General features: G+C 44.2%; 1 protein-coding gene across 1 annotated transcript; it reads right to left on the bottom strand.

Moving 5' to 3' along the window:
- Positions 1-1,978: 1,978 nt before the first annotated feature.
- LOC147465915 (cytokinin hydroxylase-like) lies at positions 1,979-5,332 on the bottom strand. The gene is made up of 5 exons (XM_086522705.1): positions 4,627-5,332; positions 3,871-4,100; positions 3,534-3,781; positions 2,929-3,313; positions 1,979-2,578 (listed from the first exon to the last, which is right to left on the bottom strand). Exons 1-5 carry the CDS (start codon positions 4,931-4,933, stop codon positions 2,147-2,149), a joined length of 1,602 nt encoding a protein of 533 aa, XP_086378831.1. The 5' UTR covers positions 4,934-5,332; the 3' UTR covers positions 1,979-2,146.
- Between the last annotated feature and the right edge of the window lie 16,023 nt (positions 5,333-21,355).

Here is a 21,355-nt window from a genome sequence, read left to right as displayed (position 1 = left end):
CGGACGTGTGAGAATTGAGGCAAAATGGGACTCGAATTTAGAAAAAAAATGGGCCCACCATCAACCCGATTTGAACCCAGATCCTCGCTGCTAGATTATAACGTATGGGCTAATCATCTCACTTGCGCGCACATGTTGTAACCTTGGGTCGTTTTACAAGGTTTTATTATTAAAACCTCTGACTCTGTCCAGGTTTAATTTGTGGCTGGATTTAATTCGTGACCGGTTTAGTTTTTAAATAACCTGGACGGCTATGATCACCCCGGCTTTCGTGCGTGAACTTCTCGACCATGGATCCCTTCACACACACACACACACACACACACTCTTTAATGCTCGCTGTTACTTAGTCCTGAGGCTCATCAAGTATGTACACAATGAAAAAGATACGATGAATCTACTCAAACCTTGTCCTAGTTGTGGGACTTCGTCATTTTATTGGCTCCTCTACCCTAATTGTTTACAATGTTTTCTGAGACAAGCAGTGCCTCCGTCTGCTTTCTGACGGCCTTGTTTAATTAAGAGTCTCGTATATATGACTTCCTTTTCATTTTGTTTGTTTTAGAATACCAACCTAACCCTTCAACTTGTTTTCTTGGCCGTCCGATCTCCTCAAGATGTTAGCGGTGGTCTCTCCACCGTAGATCCCACTACGAAATCTTGATTTAGTAGTGCCAAGGGAAAGCTTGGGAGGTAATAAGACATTTAAGGTGCCTATCGAGCAATAATAAGAAGAGCCTTGTAGGGATGTGGTTGAAAAGTAGACGTTGGCTTTGAATAGGCTTTGAGTGGTGATCTAACTCTCGAGAGCTAATTTCTTTATCAGTAGACTCTTACCTTGTAGCAATTCAATGATTGGACTACAGGGAAGAGCTTCAGCGCCTAGCCTCTAGGGTAAAATCAAAGCATATGAGATAATGAGAGGGGATTGAGAATGTTTGGGTCATCATTTCCAGACATGAACATCAACCTGCTGAGACCATAGATAGTACTACCACTAGTCTATTATGCAATACCAACCACAGTACTAGAGGCAATCACCCTCTCTCTATTAGCTCATAGTCTCTTCGACATGGCCGTTCCAATGATAAAAGGTGGCCTCTTTTCCTGTGTTCCTTCAACAGTGAAAAGATAAGGAGAATTTCCAAGGCTTTTAAGCCTTTTACTTAGTAGCAGTACTGACCTCAATGCGAAGACCATAAGATCACACAAGTTTCCTATGTCACTGTTAAGAGTGCTCCCAAACTCCAAGAGAGATTAGAACTAGGAGAGAAGTGGACTCCTTGGCAACCTATCAAAGCAAGTATGATAGCTAACACCGATCTTTGCATCAAGAGGGGATGCGGGCTCAACAATCTTTTGTGTATAGAGCATTCTCTTGTATGGCTCTAGCATGTCAGTTAGTGTGAGATGCCTCGGACAACAAAGACCTAGTTAGCTTCAGATGCCTCGGACAACAAGCTAGTCTCGGTTGTTTGTGTATCGAGTAAGAGGATTGTAAGTCCTGATGAGCATGCCAGTTAGTGTGAGATGCCTCGGACAACAAAGACTAAGTTAGCTTGAGATGCCTCGGGCAACAAGCTAGTCTCGGTTGTTTGTGTATCATTGTAAGTCCTGATGACCCGTACCCTCTCTACCAAGGTGACATTGTATCTTTGATGATACTAATTTTAAACATCTATCTTTCCCATTAAAATAAATTGCTATAAGCTTGGATGAAAGTGCTATCACCTAAACCTTTGGTCACAAGTTCAAATCACATTTTGCCATCAACACCTATCGGATGGCTGAGTTATAACTGGATATACTTCAGTGATTCTTTCTAGTATTACCTCCTTGTGTTTATTTCAAGAAATCCAAAAATGTTTTCAAGACCCATGGCATTCGAAGTTCGGCTTCACTCAAGGATGCACAACTAGGAAAGCTTGTATACACATTAACATTATTGAAAGGTGCACCCCAATTCTTATCTCACAGGTACAATGCTAAACAGTAGATTACATTGAACAAGTTGATTTGTACAAATGGTGTATATAGCCATGTTACATGACCTAAGGTCCATGGTACAAAAGGATTTCATTTTTTTTTGGGGGGGGGGGGGGGGGCGGCGCTAATCTATGTTGAGCAATGAGCAATATTGTGATTGTCAGGAAGACAACTTTTTCACTATAATAGGGGCACCATACTTTGGTCTTGTTGTGATCATAAGCTGGGGACAGTGCCTGTAGGAAGGGGACGGGGCAAAGGAGAACCTTGGAAGAAGAGTTGCCAGCACAAGCTTAGCCTCCATGAGGGCAAAGCCTTGTCCAATGCAGTTGCGCGGCCCATGTGCAAACGGTAAGAAGGCCATGGGATGCTTGGCTGCCTTGCTTATGCCTTCTGCAAATCGCTCCGGGTTGAAGTCATAAACCCCGTCCCCCCACAATTCTGGGTCCAAGTGGATTGATGCTATGGGAATCCAAAAGCACATGCCCTTCAACACGTGAAGATCCCCTACCTTCATGTCACACAATGCCGCCCTTATGATCGAGTTTGCTGGCGTAAATAGCCTCAGGGTCTCAAATAAGATCATCTCCACCTGCAGAGGATGATTGGAAAAGTCAGAAGACAGGTGAGGATTAGAGATGAACCGTGCATCTTAATTAGACCTAAGAGTCCGATTGGATCATAGCAAGAAAGTCGAGGTGATAGTGGTAGATGCATGAAGAACCTAGTTTGATAACTAGACAACCCCATTGCAAGAAGCCCTGATTTCGACAACCTCAATATGACAAGAAACACAAGACCAAATAAAACTCAAGCAGCCGTAGCTCAGGCGTTGCCAAAACGATGCAAATCCAGGCAATTAGAACATACACCATGGCCAATATATTAAATTGCACTATCACAAACACCATGATGGGTGAAGGGGAGATACAAAAACTTTACCGTCTTCATTTTGCTAATCGACTCAAAATCAGGAATCTTGCCCTTGCAAAGACTGACAATTTCGGCCCTGGCTTTGTCCTGCCAAGTTGAATCATGTGCCAATAGGAGTAACGCCCATGTTAAGAGCTGGGCAGTTGTCTCATGACCGGCAAAAAAAAAGGTTTTGCATTCATCCACAAGCTGCTGCATCGTGAGTTGCGGCTGTTTCTTGTCCTGGGAATTTTTTTCACTCTCACTCAGCATCAGGCCCAGCAAATCAGCTCCGTAAGACGAGTTCTCCCCCGCTTGTACAGCTGCTTTTCGGTCTTTGATAATGTCCTGGATCGATGTTTCTACAACTAATGTCATTCGCCGAAGCCTTCTGAATGCTGGTATAGGGACATATCTGCAACAATGAGAGGAGCTCTTAAGAGTAGCTAGTAAAGCCGGCATAAGCAGTCGCCGTAATCAAAACAAATAACCACACTATATCCCATTTGCAAAAGACCATAGTGTTCATGTTGGAACTGGTACCAGGCCATAAAAGGGTAATAAACAAGTGAAAATATGCATCAATTCCTCATGCGAGGGGTAGCAAGGCGAACGCTTGATCCTTTTAAGCATACCTGATTCCGGGAATGATCAACAAATGCCCATACTTGTACACAAATTCCTTCAGTTCCTCGAGAAGCTGAAATATGACTCGTCCCCTCTTATAACTGCTTCCAAACTGTGTGTGCGCAATAATGTCTGCAGTGAGCTCTGCCATGTTTCCCTCAATTTCGATCTCTCCCTCCCCATCATTGTCCCACAAGATTTGATCCCACGAATCAGCCATGTTGACGGCGAGGTTCACCATTGTTTGGACTAGTCCCTGTTTCATCCATATAGAAGAAAAAAAAAAGTCATCAAAAACCAACAAATAAGTCAAATAAATATATGATTAGAAACACCAAAGCCTACCTTAAGTTTGTCTGAATGAAAAGCAGGCCCTATAACCCTCCTTTCATGTGACCATGTTTCCCCATTAGCCAGCACAAGTCCAATGCCTGTCACAGGCTCTAGAAATCTTGTAAGCAACAAGGGCTTTCCCAGCGATAATGTGTGCTTAGAAGAGAGTAGCTCTTTGAGAATGTCCATGTCTGTCATGACTATATTGGCATCGGGCCCCCACCAAATCAAGTGATTCTTGCCTGCACAAAATCTGTATCAATATTCTTGAATGCTTCCACAAGCAGCCGATTGCCTGGCTTTCTTAAGTGAGTTAAGCATTAAAAAGCAGGGATGCCGTAAACATCCACATATTGCATAAATATCTCCCCATAGAATGTCAGATAATTATCCACTACAAAAATGATGCCAAAGCAGCTATAAATTGACAGCTTTCAACACTGTATTACAAAATTCTTAAAACATGCTCTGCGGAAAGCGTTCGAGCTTCTATAAATAACCGACAATTGACTGATTAACCCTAAGCTTTAAACCAAGCTCTCATTTTGCTTTAGCCAGGCCTGAAGGCATAACGACCCACAGTCCCAACCATTGAGTACCATAAATGAGCTATCATAACCTAAGTATGACTGCAATTCAACCATTCGTAGCTCATGACACGCCAGACAATCAATCTCCTGAAGCAATGCTACAAAGACCTTCATCAAGTGCGCAAAGCGGCCAAATGCAATCTTGACTCGGTTTGATATGAAAGTAAATGAAGCTCACCATACAATTTACTCCAGAGGACATTCTCAGGAAGGAGCTGCTGCAATGTTAGGTCATGCCGAAAAGCATGAAGAGCATCAGGAACACTTTCTCTAAGCCGCTTGATCTCCATGACATTTCCGAGAAGCAGGCGAGGGGCAGGACCCCGAAGCCCTTGCTTTTGGGCCACAATTGCATGCCGCTTCGGCGTCCACCAAACCAGGTCAATAAATTGAATTAACATCCATATAATCCGCAACGAGGCCACCAGGCATATTGGGAGGAGCACAGCCCAACTCTTCCAACGTGCAAAGACAAGCGTCTCCATGTGTTCTTCAATTTGTATGCTCAGTTTCAGCTATGGCGGCATCAAGCTCTCCTTACACATAAAGAATGTGCTGTGATGGATTGATTGCTATTGTGTGTGTGTGTGTGTGTGTGTGTGTGTGTGTGTGTGTGTGTGTGTGTGTGTGAGAGAGAGAGAGAGAGAGAGAGAGAGAGAGAGAGAGACTGCAGTAATGGGGCGCCCGATTATAAATTACGCACCCACAGCATAGAGCACCCCACCCCTGCGTGCACACACAGGATTCACAGGAACCCGATAAGACAGACAACAAGCTACAAAACTATCTACAGACTACAGCTACAAGCCGGATGAGTGCGGGTGCGTGTGTGTGTGTGTGTGTGTGAGAGAGAGAGAGAGAGAGAGAGAGAGAGCGCCTAGAGACTAGTGGAGACTAGAGAGAGGCTGCTTGACAGTTAATTCGCCCAATAAACAACTCAAATTGCTTAATAGCTGCTTAAGTTATCGGTTTGAACTTTGAGACGGTTTGACCCATTAACCGATTTACACAACTCGTTCTTGGTGGGTTGAATTTTGGGCCCCCTAAATGGACGTGCTTATGAGCCTAATGATAGGATTAAGGATGGCGACAGCAGCCCTGACCACCATGGCCGGCCAAACAGACCGCCCAAGTGTGAGCTTGTTTAAACTCATTCATCCCCAGTGACGGTTCACACCCATTTTTCTTAAGAGCACCAACTGGGCATTGCCAACATATTTCTTGACCCACTTGCTTTTGCTATGGGCAGTGCCTCAACACTATCTAACACAGGGTCTTGATGACCCCCAAGCGCTGGGATCGACGGTCGGGAAGTGTGCACGTGAATCTCGGGGCGGGGGAAGGGTCTACAAAAAGTCAACGCATGGACAGAGGCCGGAGACTTGAACCCATGACCTCGTGGTTGGGAGGCTAACAAGTTAACCACACAGGCACGTTGTCGGGGGATATGTGTTCGCTACGTGAGCCAGGCAGGCGTCGGGCCTCTAGCTGTGGGAGGTGTGAAAGAGAGAGAACAAGAGACACTGATAGCTCTGGCAATCACCGCAATCATCAATTACTTGATTAATGCTCTAAGTACAAGTTAAACTTTAGCCAAGGCACGCTGTTAACAACACCGTCACTTGGATCGTCTGCTAATTAGGAGTTTAAGCTCCCAATTACAGGATTAATCCGGTCGTTAACGACACCGGACTTAAAAGAATGTTAATTCAATCTTTAGCTGCTAACGGTGATGGAAATTTTCTTATACTGCTTTATCTGCTTCAAGTTCCGTTGGATTCTGCAAGCTTCAATTCAATTCACTGCCTCGATCATCAAACTTCAGTTATCACCTAAGTGCATGCCTTCTCCTCTCTTGCTTTGGCTTGCTCTAGCCTCGCTTGGAATCCGCTCTTGCTCTTGCTTGCTCAAGCTTCGACCTTGATTCCTCCTCCTTTCCTTCCGTTTTGCTTCGCTTCCACTCCCCTTGTTTGCTTCTTGTTCAAGCTCAAGAGGGAGAGAGAAAGAAGCTTTGACTTCCTTAAGCTTCACCTTCTTCAAGCTTGTTCCCCTACAATTCGACCCTTCGCCAAGAGAGAGATCCTTTATCTTGCCGAGCATGAGAGCGAGAGAGAGGGATCTTTGCCCTTGCTCCCTTCTTCTTTTCCTCCTTGCCCTCGTTATCTCCTCTTTTCATCTTGCCTTATTGCTCTAGCACAGATCCTTCGCAAAGCGAGAGAGAGAGAGAGAGAGAGAGAGAGAGAGAGAGAGAGAGAGAGAGAGAGAAAGAGAGAGAGAGTTCTCTTTGTCCAAGCTCCGAGAGAGAGAGAGAGCTCGTGATTCCTTCCCCTAGCTTGCCGCCTCTCCTGCTCTCCTCGTTTTCTTTTTCAACCTCCTTCGTTGATGCCCTACCTCTCTTCGTTTTTGCTTGATATCCCCCCATGCAAAAAGGCGTCCCTCTATTAATAGCATGTGCCCTCCCTTAGCAGTGGCGCCGGGCGTCATTGACGTGGCGCGGGAGTCGGCCCTATGACGTGGCAGGAGATGGTCTAGAGCAGCGCAAAAACTGACGAAACCGGTGCCAAAAGGGAGTGTCCCTACAAGCTGAGCATTTCTTGCTTCTTGATTGGCGTCATTCGAGCATCACTGCGCTTGTTGCGAGCTCCCCATTCCCTGCCTGCGCCGCTGCCCATTTTCTAAACGCCATGGCCTCCCTTTATTTCCCTTATTACACTTAATAAATTATGGTGCTCATTTATTTTGGCCCGTTTGGGCAGCCATTTGGGTTTGAGTGGGCGGCCATTTGAATTGGGCCCTTGGGCGGCCATTGTAAAGGCATCACATTTAGCATACATGTCGGCCAAAGCACTGCCAAGCACGACATCTCTTTTGAGCAGTCCTTGCCAACAGTCTCATCAGGGATTCTCTCCCCTTGGGGTAAATCCCGCAATCAATGCTTTCCATGAGATCACATGAAGCTCTTCAAGCAGTTTTTGTACTTAATGAGATGTACACCACATTTGACGTACATGTAGATGCTATCAATGCATTTCCCGAGATAATATTTCGGACAAGATTCTCCTCGAGCACTGACTTTGCTGCACTCCAAAATCCGAGCGAGAGCCAAAATCTCCCAAATGGCACTGCGGTCGAGTCGATTGGTATGGTACGGAGCCGGCCCCTGGTGAATCTTTAACGGCTAATAACTTGGCAACCAGAACTCCGATCCCTGATCTAAAAAGACCGACGCGCCCCACAAAGTCAGCACTTTAGGCCTGTGCATTCATTTCATTTGTGTCACCTCAAATGCAGTTGCCCAATCCGGTACAGATCTGCAATCGACTTGAACTTTAAACTGCCATAACTTCTTCACCGTAGCTCCAATCGACGAGCCGTAAAGACAGGCCGGTAGAGCACTTCAAGCACTATAGTTTTAGATCATAATCTTCCATGTGTGCTCACTTCAAGCATACTCATTTTTGGCATCATTAAGACATCTGTTGGCTCTTTTAAGCCGCATCTGGCATACATTAATCATTGAACTTGGCCTGTTAACAAGCCCTGATCACTTCTCACTTAATGTGTAGGCTTCAAAGAATCTTAGCTTGCATTTCTTTGCTCGTTTTCTTATCATGGAAGCGGAGTTGCACGACATCCACCCCCTCTGAACCTGCACAGCCTCCGGTCTGTGCCACCAACACTTCAATCTGCATCTGCTATACAGGTACCTTAAGCTCTTTCCATCATCAGACTCACTTAACTGGTAAACATATGAAAAATGAACTAAGGATTTTACCCTATTATCAATTGTCTAGCTTAATCATTAGGTAGCTTCCCATCAAAAATCTCGGAACTGTATCTATCGTATCTTCAAAGCATTCAATTATAGATAACATGTTTAGTGAACCCCGCCAAACTCAAGTGCTCCAGTTAATGTTGCACACAGCTTGACCATTAAGCTCTCTTAAAGGAACCATGTCAAGCTCAAGTATGCCTTACTCTGTCTGCACACGGAATGGCCGTCAAGTCCTTTACGTCAAGTTCTGGTAGCAGAACCAACTCAGAAGATGTAAAGATACTTCAGCGGTTGTCTGAAGAAGTCAGTTGGAAGCCAGCCATGTAATCTTATTGAATGCATAACCAAAGCTATTCTGACTTAGCATAATCTAGAAAACAAAACCTTGTACCATGCAACCTTCTATATCAAATAGCTGGTACTCTTCAAATCAGCAACCAGCAATTTAGTAGCCCCCAGGATCAAACGGGAACTCAACATTTGTCCCAGTGTGAGCATTCCTTTAAAAAATTTGCACCATCCTCCAGGATCATAGGGAATATACAAGAATTTCCAATCATTACAGCATAAACATACATTAACCCATAAATCTTCATACAAACCGCCTGGATCATATGACATATAAGTCAATTGCCCTGGACCATGCATATATCTGTCACCTCCTGGGTCAAAAGCTAGCTCAAAATCCCCTACATCATAGGGCAACTTCGGATTCCATATAGCATCAGGTAGCACTAAATACTGCCATATCCCCTGTGCAACTGGCTCATCCAATTGTCGATCATCAATCACAGGTAAAAGCATTGGCAATGCACCTTCACTCTCACTAGTATAATCCCAATCATGCATATCTGAATACATCAAGTCTCTAGTAAAATCCTCTTCATTAGGCTCAAAAGATGCATCAGAAAACAATTCTCTATCTCGTAGATGTTAGGAAATAAGACGTAGCTAAATAGATAATTGAGTAGATTACTTAATGGAGAGAGACAGATTTACATACACGAGAATATAGAGTAGAGAGAGAGAGAGAGTACACACGATATACGTGGTTCACCCAATGTGGGCTATGTCCACGGGAAAGCAGCCACTCAATGGCTTTAGTACTTCAAAACAAGAAGTAGTTTACAAAGGGATTATACTCTTAATGGAGCTCCCGCCTTGCTTCACTCTCACCACCTCACACTCACTTTGTTGCATCAACTTCACACTATGCAATGTGTGTAGAAATGGCCTCCTTTTATAGGCCAAAAGGGCTGCCCTCTCTTATGAGAGACAGCCATGTGTAGCCGCCCTTGTGCGAATAAGTCCAAATCGGACCCTCCAATCCACCCATGTGTGGCCGCCCTTGAGAAGACAAGTCCGCTTTTGAATTCGGCCACCGGCCACCGTCCATTGACTACCGGCCACCGGCCAACCGATCGGTTATTTTCCGACCACTTTCCGGCCGCCGTCCGGCCATAATATTCCGGTGAAAAAGAATATTCCGGTGAAAAAAAAAGTCTCGGGGGCCTCCGCCCCCGGGGCCTCTAAAGTTGCCCCTGATTCTTGTCCGTGAAAATTTTGGTTTCCGGTGAGTGATTTTCCTTCACGCACGATGGCTTCTGCTCATAATGGGGGCCTTACAAATGTGCGCTTTTACCACAAAAAATTACAAGGGTAAATCAGGCTCCATACTTAACAGTAGAGGCTCAAAATCAAGTAGTGCATCATCTAACAATTGCATCAGATCATCATCGACTACATCTGAACAGACTTTCTTATGCATGAATATAGATTGATCAGTATCCTTAGTATCTGTGTTTGAGAACCCTTCTAAAGCTTCATCCAATAAGCACATAAGATCTAGGTCCACTGTTAGAGAAGGTTCCTCCATCTTGCACATCTCAGGTTGCTACAATAAACCAAGATTTCCACATATGGCATGCATACTAACCGTATTTGCAGTAAACTGCTCTTCAAGTCTTGCACCCTCATCCAGATATTTTTGCACTTCTGTAGCACAAAGTTCAGCATGCACATTGAAAATTTCATCTACTACCCTGTCTGTATCATCAGCACAATGAAACCAATCATATTCAACATTAAGAGATTGCACTTCACTATGCACCCCCTCTGAATCAGTATCATCAAGTTCATGGTAATCTTGCCATAGTGTGAGCCTTGTGTCACAAATTATCGATAGAAAAGAAGTTTGCTCCCTCTCGAAATCACCATCATCAAATTCAGGATCAGTCTGCCAGATTGGTGGCTCTAGGTCACAAAAGCGTGTCAAAGGAGTCTGCACCCCCTCTGAATCATCATAATCACGTTCAAGATCAGTTTTCCAATTTGATAGTTGTGCTTCACTAAAACTTGTTAATGAAGGAGTCTGCACCCCCTCTGAATCAAGCACATACTGTTGCTTAGCCAAGTCCTCAAAATCTGGTACATCCAAACTCGGTAAATCTGGTATACCAAAATCCATGGTCTTGCTGCTCTCAACAGCAGCCCTGCTTTGACCTATAATATTTGTATCATTAACCAACTCTTTGGCAGAACCTGTACCAGTATCTTCAATCGCCTCTATGGTAGAATCTGCACCAGAAAAATTTTGCTCTAATTCTGGTTCAATAGCAAAAGTATCAGCTCTAATTGAATCTTCTTGCATGTCTACCTGAATATGGTTGCACTCATTCACTTGCACATCTTCCTGAGCTTTAGCCAATTCATTGTCTTGATCCCATGATTTCTTTTCTTCCTGTACTACAGGTACATGTTCTTTGAAAAATTCACCCTGCGTAGTTTGAGGTTGTAGAGACTCACCCTCAAGGACTTCTACTTCATGCAAGGCATCTGCAAACCCCAACTTCTCATACACAGCTTTGACTATGTCTTCATCATTAGCCTGTAAGAAGGTAGCATCCTGTTCAATAATCTCATCAATCACAGCTTCTAACTTTGATCGTACTTGTCCTCGGATATTTGCGTAGTCCAGTAGACTTGAACTCTGTTCTTGATAGATTTCATACTCCTCATAACGTGCTTGTACAATAGCTTCTTAATACTCCCAGTCGTCGTTGCAAGCTCTGGTAACCTCTTGAATCTGCTCCTTCACATCTGAACTCACTAACTGCTCAAAAGATTTGATCATCAATTCTTCTGGTATCCCTCTTACCTTGGTCTGTAGCTCATAGCACTCTAGGTAACCCTCTGGATCGTATCCATCAAAGGGTCGTCTTCCGTCGTATACTGCATCTAAAGCTGCATCCAAATCTTCATCCATTTGATTTTTCTTCTTTACGGTCTCTATTTCCAGCAGAGATCCTTGAACCAATTGAAGCATCTTTGAAAAATCTGGAACTGTTGACTTATCATCAAACCCGTTCGCACTTAACTCTACAATCATCTTCATCATCTACTCTAAATTCTCCATCTTAACCTCCCACCCCGGCTCGTTTCGCGTCGGGTTCACCTAAGATGTCGGGGGATATGTGTTCGCTACGTGAGCCGGGCAGGCGCTGGGCCTCTAGCTGTGGGAGGTGTGAAAGAGAGAGAACAAGAGACACTGATAGCTCTGGCAATCACCGCAATCATAAATTAATTGATTAATGCTCTAAGTACAAGTTAAACTTTAGCCAAGGCGGCCTGTTAACAACACTAACACTTGGATCTTCTGCTAACTAGGAGTTTAAGCTCCCAATTACAGGATTAATCGGGCCGTTAACGACACCGGACTTAAAAGAATGTTAATTCAATCTTTAGCTGATGACGGTGTGATGGAAATTTTCTTATACTGCTTTATCTGCTTCAAGTTTCGTTGGATTCTGCAAGCTTCAATTCAATTCACTGCCTCGATCATCAAACTTCAGTTATCACCTATGTGCATGCCTTCTCCTCTCTTGCTTTGGCTTGCTCTAGCCTCGCTTCGAATCCCCTCTTGCTCTTGCTTGCTCAAGCTTCGACCTTGATTCCTTCTCCTTTCCTTCAGTTTTGCTTCACTTCCACTCCCCTTGTTTGCTTCTTGTTCAAGCTCAAGAGGGAGAGAGAAAGAAGCTTTGACTTCCTTAAGCTTCACCTTCTTCAAGCTTGTTCCCCTACAATTCCCTTCGCCAAGAGAGAGATCCTTTATCTTGCCGAGCATGAGAGTGAGAGAGAGGGATCTTTGCCCTTGCTCCCTTCTTCTTTTCCCCCTTGCCCTCGTTATCTCCCCTTTTCGTCTTGCCTTATTGCTCTAGCACGGATCCTTCGCAAAGCGAGAGCGAGAGAGAGAGAGAGAGAGAGAGAGAGAGAGAGAGAGAGAGAGAGAGAGAGAAAGAGAGAGAGAGTTCTCTTTGTCCAAGCTCCGAGAGAGAGAGAGAGCTCGTGATTCCTTCCCCTAGCTTGCCGCCTCTCCTGCTCTCCTCGTTTTCTTTTTCAACCTCCTTCGTTGATGCCCTACCTCTCTTCGTTTTTGCTTGATATCCCCCCATGCAAAAAGGCGTCCCTCTATTAATAGCATGTGCCCTCCCTTAGCAGTGGCGCCGGGCGTCATTGACGTGGCGCGGGAGTCGGCCCTATGACGTGGCAGGAGATGGTCTAGAGCAGCGCAAAAACTGACGAAACCGGTGCCAAAAGGGAGTGTCCCTACAAGCTGAGCATTTCTTGCTTCTTGATTGGCGTCATTCGAGCATCACTGCGCTTGTTGCGAGCTCCCCATTCCCTGCCTGCGCCGCTGCCCGTTTTCTGAACGCCATGGCCTCCCTTTATTTCCCTTATTACACTTAATAAATTATGGTGCTCATTTATTTTGGCCCTTTTGGGCGGCCAATTGGGTTTGAGTGGGCAGCCATTTGAATTGGGCCCTTGGGCGGCCATTGTAAGGGCATCACATTTAGCATACATGTCGGCCAAAGCACTCCCAAGCACGACATCTCTTTCGAGCAGTCCTTGCCAAGAGTCTCATCAGGGATTCTCTCCCCTTGGGGTAAATCCCACAATCAATGCTTTCCATGAGATCACATGAAGCTCTTCAAGCAGTTTTTGTACTTAATGAGATGTACACCACATTTGACGTACATGTAGATGCTATCAATGCACTGCCCGAGATAATATTTCGGACAAGATTCTCCTAGAGCACTTACTTTGCTGCACTCCAAAATCTGAGCGAGAGTCAAAATCTCCCAGATGGCACTGCGGTCGAGTCGACTGGTATGGTACGGAGCCGGCCCCCAGTGGCCCCCGGTGAATCTTTAACGGCTAATAACTTGGCAACCGAAACTCTGATCCCTGATCTAAAAAGACCGACGCGCCCCACAAAGTCAGCACTTTAGGCCCGTGCATTCATTTCATTTTTGTCACCTCAGATGCAGTTGGCCAATCCGGTACGGATCTGCAAATCGACTTGAACTTTAAACTGCCATAACTTCTTCACCGTAGCTCCAATCCACGAGCCGTAAAGACAGGTCGGTGGAGCACTTCAAGCACTAGAGTTTTGGATCATAATCTTTCATGTTTGCTCACTTCAAGCATACTCATTGTTGGAATCATTAAGACATCTGTTGGCTCTTTTAAGCCGCATCTGGTATACATTAATCATTAAACTTGGCCTGTTAACAAGCCCTGATCACTGCTCACTTAATGTGTAGGCTTCAAAGAATCTTAGCTTGCATTTCTCTACTCTTTTTCTTATCATGGAAGCGGAGCTGCACAACAATGTGTGGTTTGTTGAAAGCACTACAAGCGCCTTTGGTTATAAGGTGAGTTTATGCCCCCCATCTGTGTGTGTGTGTGTGTGTGTGTGTGTGTGTGTGTGTGTGTGTGTGTGTGTGTGTGTGTGTGTGTGCGTGCATGTGTGCAGGCTGGCGAGAGCTCCTAAGTCCTTAGAAACAATGAGAGCTCCTCAAAGAACACATCGTTTGGAGGTGCCAGAGAGCGCAAATCAAGACACGTGTGTCATAAAATCTAACCAACCTAAATGATTTTCTCATCTTAAACTGATCATTTAATGTGGGAGAATAAGCAGGAACAAGGGTTAGGATATAGACATGTGATTATAGATCTATCTCAACACGGGCCAATGGTAAATGGGCCCAAATGAGGGATGGTCTATCAAAGAGCAAGGCTAACCAATGGAGCATAATTCCTTAGGGTTAGCTTCATTGAAGACCTCCAATAGCTAGTGTTAAAAGTCCTTTGACCTTAGGTAAGCTAGGGCTAAGCTTGAGGTGGGAACCCACCCAAGCTTAAGATGCTTGACGTGCTTGATGACTAAGGTGCTTGAGGTGCTTGATGACTGAGATGCTTGAGGTGCTTGCCATGCTTGAGATGCTAGGGTTGTACTTGAGGTAGAAACCCGTCCCAAGCTTGTGGTGGGAATCGGGTCCAAAGTTGAGTGGTTTGAGGTGTGCAAAAGTCAACACTAATCCCTACAAGGAGGGGGGGTCAAAACATTGTTTGGTGGTACAAAAAGGAGTGTCCTTGACACAACATATGCTTGGTGATTCTTGTGTGTAAAAACCATGGGCATTTTTTTGGAATTGGGGAGGGCAAATAAACTTCTTTTTTAATTGGATGTTTTTTTAAACTTTAGAAGCATGCAATCCTAAGAAGAGGTGGGGGGTGACGGCGGGGCCCGGGGGTGGGGTTACGGTTGGGAGCTTTCACTCCAGCACCTCTCTCTCTCTCCCTCCCTCCCTTGCACGTCCCTCTCCCTGTGTGTCTCTCTCAGTTTTGAACCTTCTCGCCTTCCTTGCCGCTTCCATAGCCACCGAGCTGCTGTGTTCGAGAGCTCTCTCTCTCTCTCTCTCTCTCTCTCTCTCTCTCTCTCTATTTGCAAATGGATAGTAGCGCAGGAGATTACTGGCTTGGTGATTCTCAGGACCTTTCTTTCGATGAGATAGAAGGTGATGCTCAGGACCTCTCTTTCAATGAGGTAGAAGGTGATGCACAGCTCCTCTCTATCGACGAGATGGAAGGTGACGCACAGTTTCTCTCTTTTGAAAAGGTACAAGGTGGCCCAAGCAATGTTTAGCAGATGCACATCAATTCCATTAGCACTAGTATTCCAGTTGCATGTATCGGTAATCAGGCTTTTCTTCGTGATTATTGGGATGCAAAGAAACGCGCACAGAGAAGCAAGGAAAGACATCCTACGTCTGCTCTTGGATTATCGGAAGCTAGGTCAAGAAAGAACATTTGTGCAGCGGTGGCTCGATGTTGGCGCAAGCAAACAGTAGGGCTTGCAAAGAATGAGTAGAAGGAAATATTCCGGCAACTCCTGGACCACCAAACATTTTCCTTGCTACAACCATCAAATTTCAGCAAAGTCGAAGACACTGTTGTATCGTGTGTGCGCAACACTTTGACTCAAATCAAGGTCCCTCATTCAACAAGTGAACTTTTTGTAAAGAGAAGCTCTTTGGCAATGATTATGAACAATAGTACAAACTCACAATCAGTAAACCAATCCAGAATGGCTAGTATCCTCGGGATCCATCGAAGGAATATAGCTGCAGCAAGCTCACGGCTAGAGAATAAAGATGAAGATGAAGTGTTGCCATTGAGTGCTTGTGAGAGACAATTGCCACAAGGAACCGTTATTACCAATGAAAGAAGAGATTTGGTATATGCCTTTTGGACATCAGAGAGCAGAGTTTCACCCAACAAGAAAGACATATGCAAGATGAGAATTGGAAGGAAAAGTGTCGTCAAACATCCTAGAAATCTACTCGACGAATCTCAGGTACCAACAACTTCTAGTAATTGTACATCTTGTTTGGTGCTACTTAAGGCTTATTTGGTCCAGACAGTACCAAATTTGGTAGTCTGCTGTACGGCAGAGGGTGTTTACAGTACCAAAGAATATCTATAAAGTACCAAATCCTAGCTATCGAGTGCCAAAGCCTATCCATAGAGTTTAAAACCCTCTCTATAGAGTACCAAAACCTAATTATCCAGTACCAATGCCTATGTATAGAGAACCAAAGTCTATTTACAGAGTACCAAACGCAACGGATACCACCAAAGCCTCTCTGTAGAGTACCAAAGGCTATCTATGGAGTACCAAAGCACATCTGTAGAGTACCAAATCCGGTGTATCGAGTACCAAAGCCTATGTATGGAGTACCAAAGCAGATATGTAGAGTACCAAATCCGGTATATCGAGTACAAAATCCTAGCTATTGAGTGCCAAATCCTATCCATAGAGTTCAAACACTCTCGATAGAGTACCAATACCTATTTATCCAATACCAATGCCTATGTATAGAGAACCAAAAACTATTTACAGAGTACCAAACTCATCGGATACCACCAAAGACTATCTGTAGAGTACCAAATATTCTTTGTAGAGTACCAAATCTTATCACTATAGGACCAAAGTCTATTTACAGGGTACCCACACTTCTGATAGTACCAAAGCCTATATGTAGAGTACCAAATACTGTCTATCGAGTAACAAAGGCTATCTATGGAGTACCAAAGCACATATGTAGAGTACCAAATCCGGTATATCGAGTACCAAAGCATATCTATGGAGTACCAACTCAAATCTGTAGAGTACCAAATCCGGTATATCGAGTACAAAATCCTAGCGGATCGAGTGCCAAAGCCTATCCATAGAGTTTCAAACCCTCTCGATAGAGTACCAAAACCTATTTATTGAGTACCAATGCCTATGTATAGAGAACCGAAGTCTATTGATAGAGTACCAAACTCATCGGATACCACCAAAGACTACCTGTAGAGTACTAAATCCTATGTGTAGAGTACCAAAGCCTACCACTATAGGACCAAAGTCTATTTACAGGGTACCCCACACTTCTGATAGTACAAAAGCCTATATGTAGAGTACCAAACTCATCGGATACCACCAAAGACTATCTATAGAGTACCAAATCCTCTCTGAAGAGTACCAGATCCTATCTGTAGAGTACCAAAGCCTACCACTATAGGACCAAAGTCTATTTACAAGGTAGCCCACACTTCTGATAGTACCAAAGCCTATATGTAGAGTACCAAATAATATCTATAGAGTACCAAAGCCGATCGATAGTACCAAATCTACGGTACCATATTTGGAACTGTCTAAAGCCAGTTTTGGCACTACTGTAGTAGTGGAATTTTACCAGTACCATGAAGTTGGTTTTTTTTTGAATCGTTTTGTTTTTGTGCCATAGGTTGAGCTGTACCAAAGATTCAAGAAGGCTCACCCAACAGTGGTAGTGTCTCTTAGATGCTTCGAGGCATTGAATCCATACTTTGTACGGAAGTTGAAGGACATAAATACTTGCTGCTGTGTGGTTCATGTGCATATGCTCTATTTCAAAGAGGCCCTTAATCAAATGCGGCAGAACAAGTTTGGGCACCACGGGAAAGGTCACCTTTGCACTTGCTCCGTTTGTTGCAGAGGTGATGAGAGAGGAACATGTTTTGCAAACCAAGCAGTGTGTCAGCACATCACCGGTATGTGAGAATCCATCATGTCCAAAGCCTCCAAATTGTGAATACCATACAAAGAAATGCTTGATGGGGGACTGCTCACAATGTGGAGTACGGAGGTTGACATTTTGTCCCTATGAGATAGCAGAGGATAGCAAGGAGGTGTCTGTGAAGGTTTTCATGGAGGTTGGAACAGGACAGGTTCACAAAGGTGGGAGTGAGAAGAAGAGAAAGGACTTGATTGTGCAACGGATGAAAAGTGGGACTTTTCTTATCCTATTTTCAGCCCATCTGACAGGCTTCATCAGACACAACTTTGTCTTCCGCTGGCAAGCCCAACAATTCAAGGACTGTTTGCAGAATTTTCCTAGCAACGTTGTAGTATCTGTTATTGACTTTGCGGAGAATTATTCCTTTAAAGTTCAGAATGAAATTCAGTCAATGCATTGGTGGTCTACCCAAGTCACAATACTTGTGCACATCACTTATTTAAGAAATGCAGCGGGTTGTGAGGTCCCACCCCGCCGTCTCAAACGGCGGATCTGATGGTAAACCTGGTGGCCACTAGATCTATAGTGGAGCAAACAAGTGGTTCAGGCTTCATCTAGCGGACGATCTCTCATCACAAAGTGAGTCAAGTTCGAGCCTGCTAGCAACGAGATCTAGCTCCACCTCACAGGGGAAGCGTGATTAACCTATCTAGCGATCCTAAGACCCACCTTCCAAGAGGAGAGAAATCCCGAGTGCCTTTTTTCCCATGTTTCAGAGGCATGTACACTTGAGACTTCGCCGCTCTAGGGGCAGTGAGTAATACTAGTATCGATTTAAGCACTATGGGACGGAGAGTTCCCGACCAATCGGGACCACCCTTCTCATAGGCATTGGCAACCTGAGCCAAGCCCCCACTTTCCACCCCCACACTCACACTTCCTTGTGTGTCCTAATTACTACCACGAGGTTGTTCAACATATAAGTTCCTTGATTAGATTTCGATTCACAGGATTCGTTAAGACATCCCTTCAATCAGTATTGCAAAGCGGCACCAAGACAGTAACTCTAGCAAAAATTCTACTCAAACTTATTCATTAAAATTCCAATGTTCTGGAGGTACAACATCCCCCCTCCAGCGAGAGTTTACTCCTCCCGTTGTCGCCTAGCTGCCCATACAACTAGGTATGTCCACCGCATAGAAAGCACGACATGGACATTCTCACCGCATAGAAAGCAAGACGTGGGTTCCCACCGCTTAACCAACATACGTGGATTCAAGAGCTCTTAACCAGGAACTCTGTCCCCTGTGAGATCAGGAGGGGGTTCGGACTAGTATCAACATTGGAAATAGAAATGAACATGATGAGCTAAAATTTCCCTAGTAGACATTCTTTTCTATTTCAAACAGTATATCCATCAACCATTCTTTCCTACTTAGAATTTAATATACACTTCAATTCAAATGCCGAGGTTTCCGTCGGATTTCTCCAACATGTTTAGGGATATGTTCTTTCCTAACTTATCGTATGCAATGTTAAATTAAACAACTTGAATAAAAATGTGACCTAACTCCCCCATTTCCTCGTCATTGGCTCGTGAGATGGCCGGTACTTGATCGTCCATGGGAGCTTTCCCTTTCCCGTTCACGTTGCTTGTTCTCACCTCGCGGTCGTGGGCACCACCGAAGCGAGTTCTCTTTACCGGGGCCATTTTATACTCACTACTTAATTGACAAACTCGGAGAAAAAGAACTAATGTCCGACAGTACCATAACAATCAAGATGACAGATTAGAATCACTGAACAATTCATTCTATAGGAGGGTTTAGATTTCCTTCAAGGCATAGTAATTTATGGATAGTACCTTACTTGATCAATGGGAATTGGCTTTAAAGTTAAGCACTTGGCCTAGGTAATTAGAATTTTCAGATTTCACTTGATCAATTTACTAGAGGGGTGAATTAGACATGCTCAATCACTTTACTAGTGTAAGTAGATGTAGAATTATCGTATGCATAGGTGAGAGGAAATTCCCTTCCTAGTGGATTAACGACGGATTGATTCCCCTTAATTACTTCCTAATCTATGAACAGATTGAATCGAATTTAGCTACTCAAACATTGTGTGGTAATAGGATGAAAATGACCAATTCCACATCATTACCGGCTTGACAATTATTTACTTTGATGACTAGCGAAAGATTTCTTCTTACTAATCATGCATTAATCTATGATTAGGAGAGATTAATTGCTTGCATGATTAACAATTGGATGATGATTATGTAATTAGTTATGATTAAACATAATAGTTACGAGATTAGGAGAATGGTAGAGAGATTTGCAGCAAAACATAAAATAGATTGATATCACCGTGATTAGGGGCTGAATTCTACTCGAAATTCTGATCCAATGGAGTTCTCAAGCTGAGAATCGGGCAGCACTTCCCTCCTTTGCTTCTTCTCCAAAAACTATGTGTGAGTAAGTGTGTGTGTGTGTACTGAGTGGGTGTGTGAGCATGTGTGTGTGTGTGTGTGTGTGTGTGAGCACACTCTTAAATAGGCCTCTCCGTGCTGAAAATTGACCTTGCTTGCTATTTGCATATGAGAGTTACTCCACTTGTGCATGGCAAGTCCAGTTACATGCCTACCAAGTGTCCAGTTAGCTAGTGTAACTGACTCTCACACTCTCTCTCAAGCATGGAAACTCTCCCACAACTCCCAAAAGAAGAGAGGGTTCCCCCTAGCTGCTATACCAAGCTCTGAGTGGCCTGGGACCTGTTCCCACACAGCCTCGAGCCCCGGTGCCTCCCCCACAACCTTATGAATTTTTGTTTTTAGGCTAAAACGGGCCATACGAGTCGGAATTTAATGCCGTAAATTGCTATACTAAGATCTAACTAAGGTGTATCTGTTCGAGTACCTGCCATATTTAGCAGCCCTCGGGGTCCGAAAATGCATTTTTTTCAAATTCGGGATACGGGTGCAGTTTCTCGAGACGGTCAAAACTAAATGGGTCGGGTGACCAAAAACTTACTATTTTTGGAAAATTTTCACAAAAATTATTTTAATTCACATTTTGAAGCTTTATAACATTCTAAACATCATGGCACTGACAAAATTTGGAAAACTGCTAAAAATAGTAACTTTTTCCATTATGATCTTTTCATGGTACAATGGTGCTCTTTTAGCTCGGGGTCGGAGACCTTACACAGGTGGTACACAGAAGACGCTACACTTCTACATATCGGATGACAAGTAGCATGACACATTGTTTGTACAACATTGTTTCTTGCTGCATGACAAGTGGCTGAAAGAACGAGGACATTCTCTGCAACAACATTGGGTTTGGTCAAATGGTGCTGCTTCACAATTCAAGGCCCGTAGACCTTACTATTTTGTGGCTAGGTACTATCAAATGACAGGCTTGCACATGATGCATAACTTCTCTGCATCCAGCCATGGAAAAGGTGAGCATGATGGGGCAGGGGCAGTCATCAAGAGAACTTTGACGCATGAGGAATTGAAACTAGATGGTTGGCGTATGAAGTGTGCAGCCATTGTTGTCAACTTTTTGAAAGCAACTTTTCAGCCAAGAGAACAGTCTCAGAGGTGTAATACGCAAAGAGTCTTTTGTATTATTGGCGCGGATGAAGTGCATCGCAATCTGCAATGGGACTGTGAGCGCATCGTTGCCTCCCGCTCATTTCATTGTGCTGATGGCTATTCACAGGACAACCGCACCGCC

The sequence above is a fragment of the Adiantum capillus-veneris genome, chromosome 1, assembly GCF_014529385.1.
Source record: "Adiantum capillus-veneris isolate H3 chromosome 1, ASM1452938v2, whole genome shotgun sequence".
NCBI lineage: Eukaryota > Viridiplantae > Streptophyta > Polypodiopsida > Polypodiales > Pteridaceae > Adiantum > Adiantum capillus-veneris.
The sequence above is the reverse complement of the archived record's forward strand: the minus strand, read 5'-3'. Positions and strand labels throughout refer to the sequence as shown.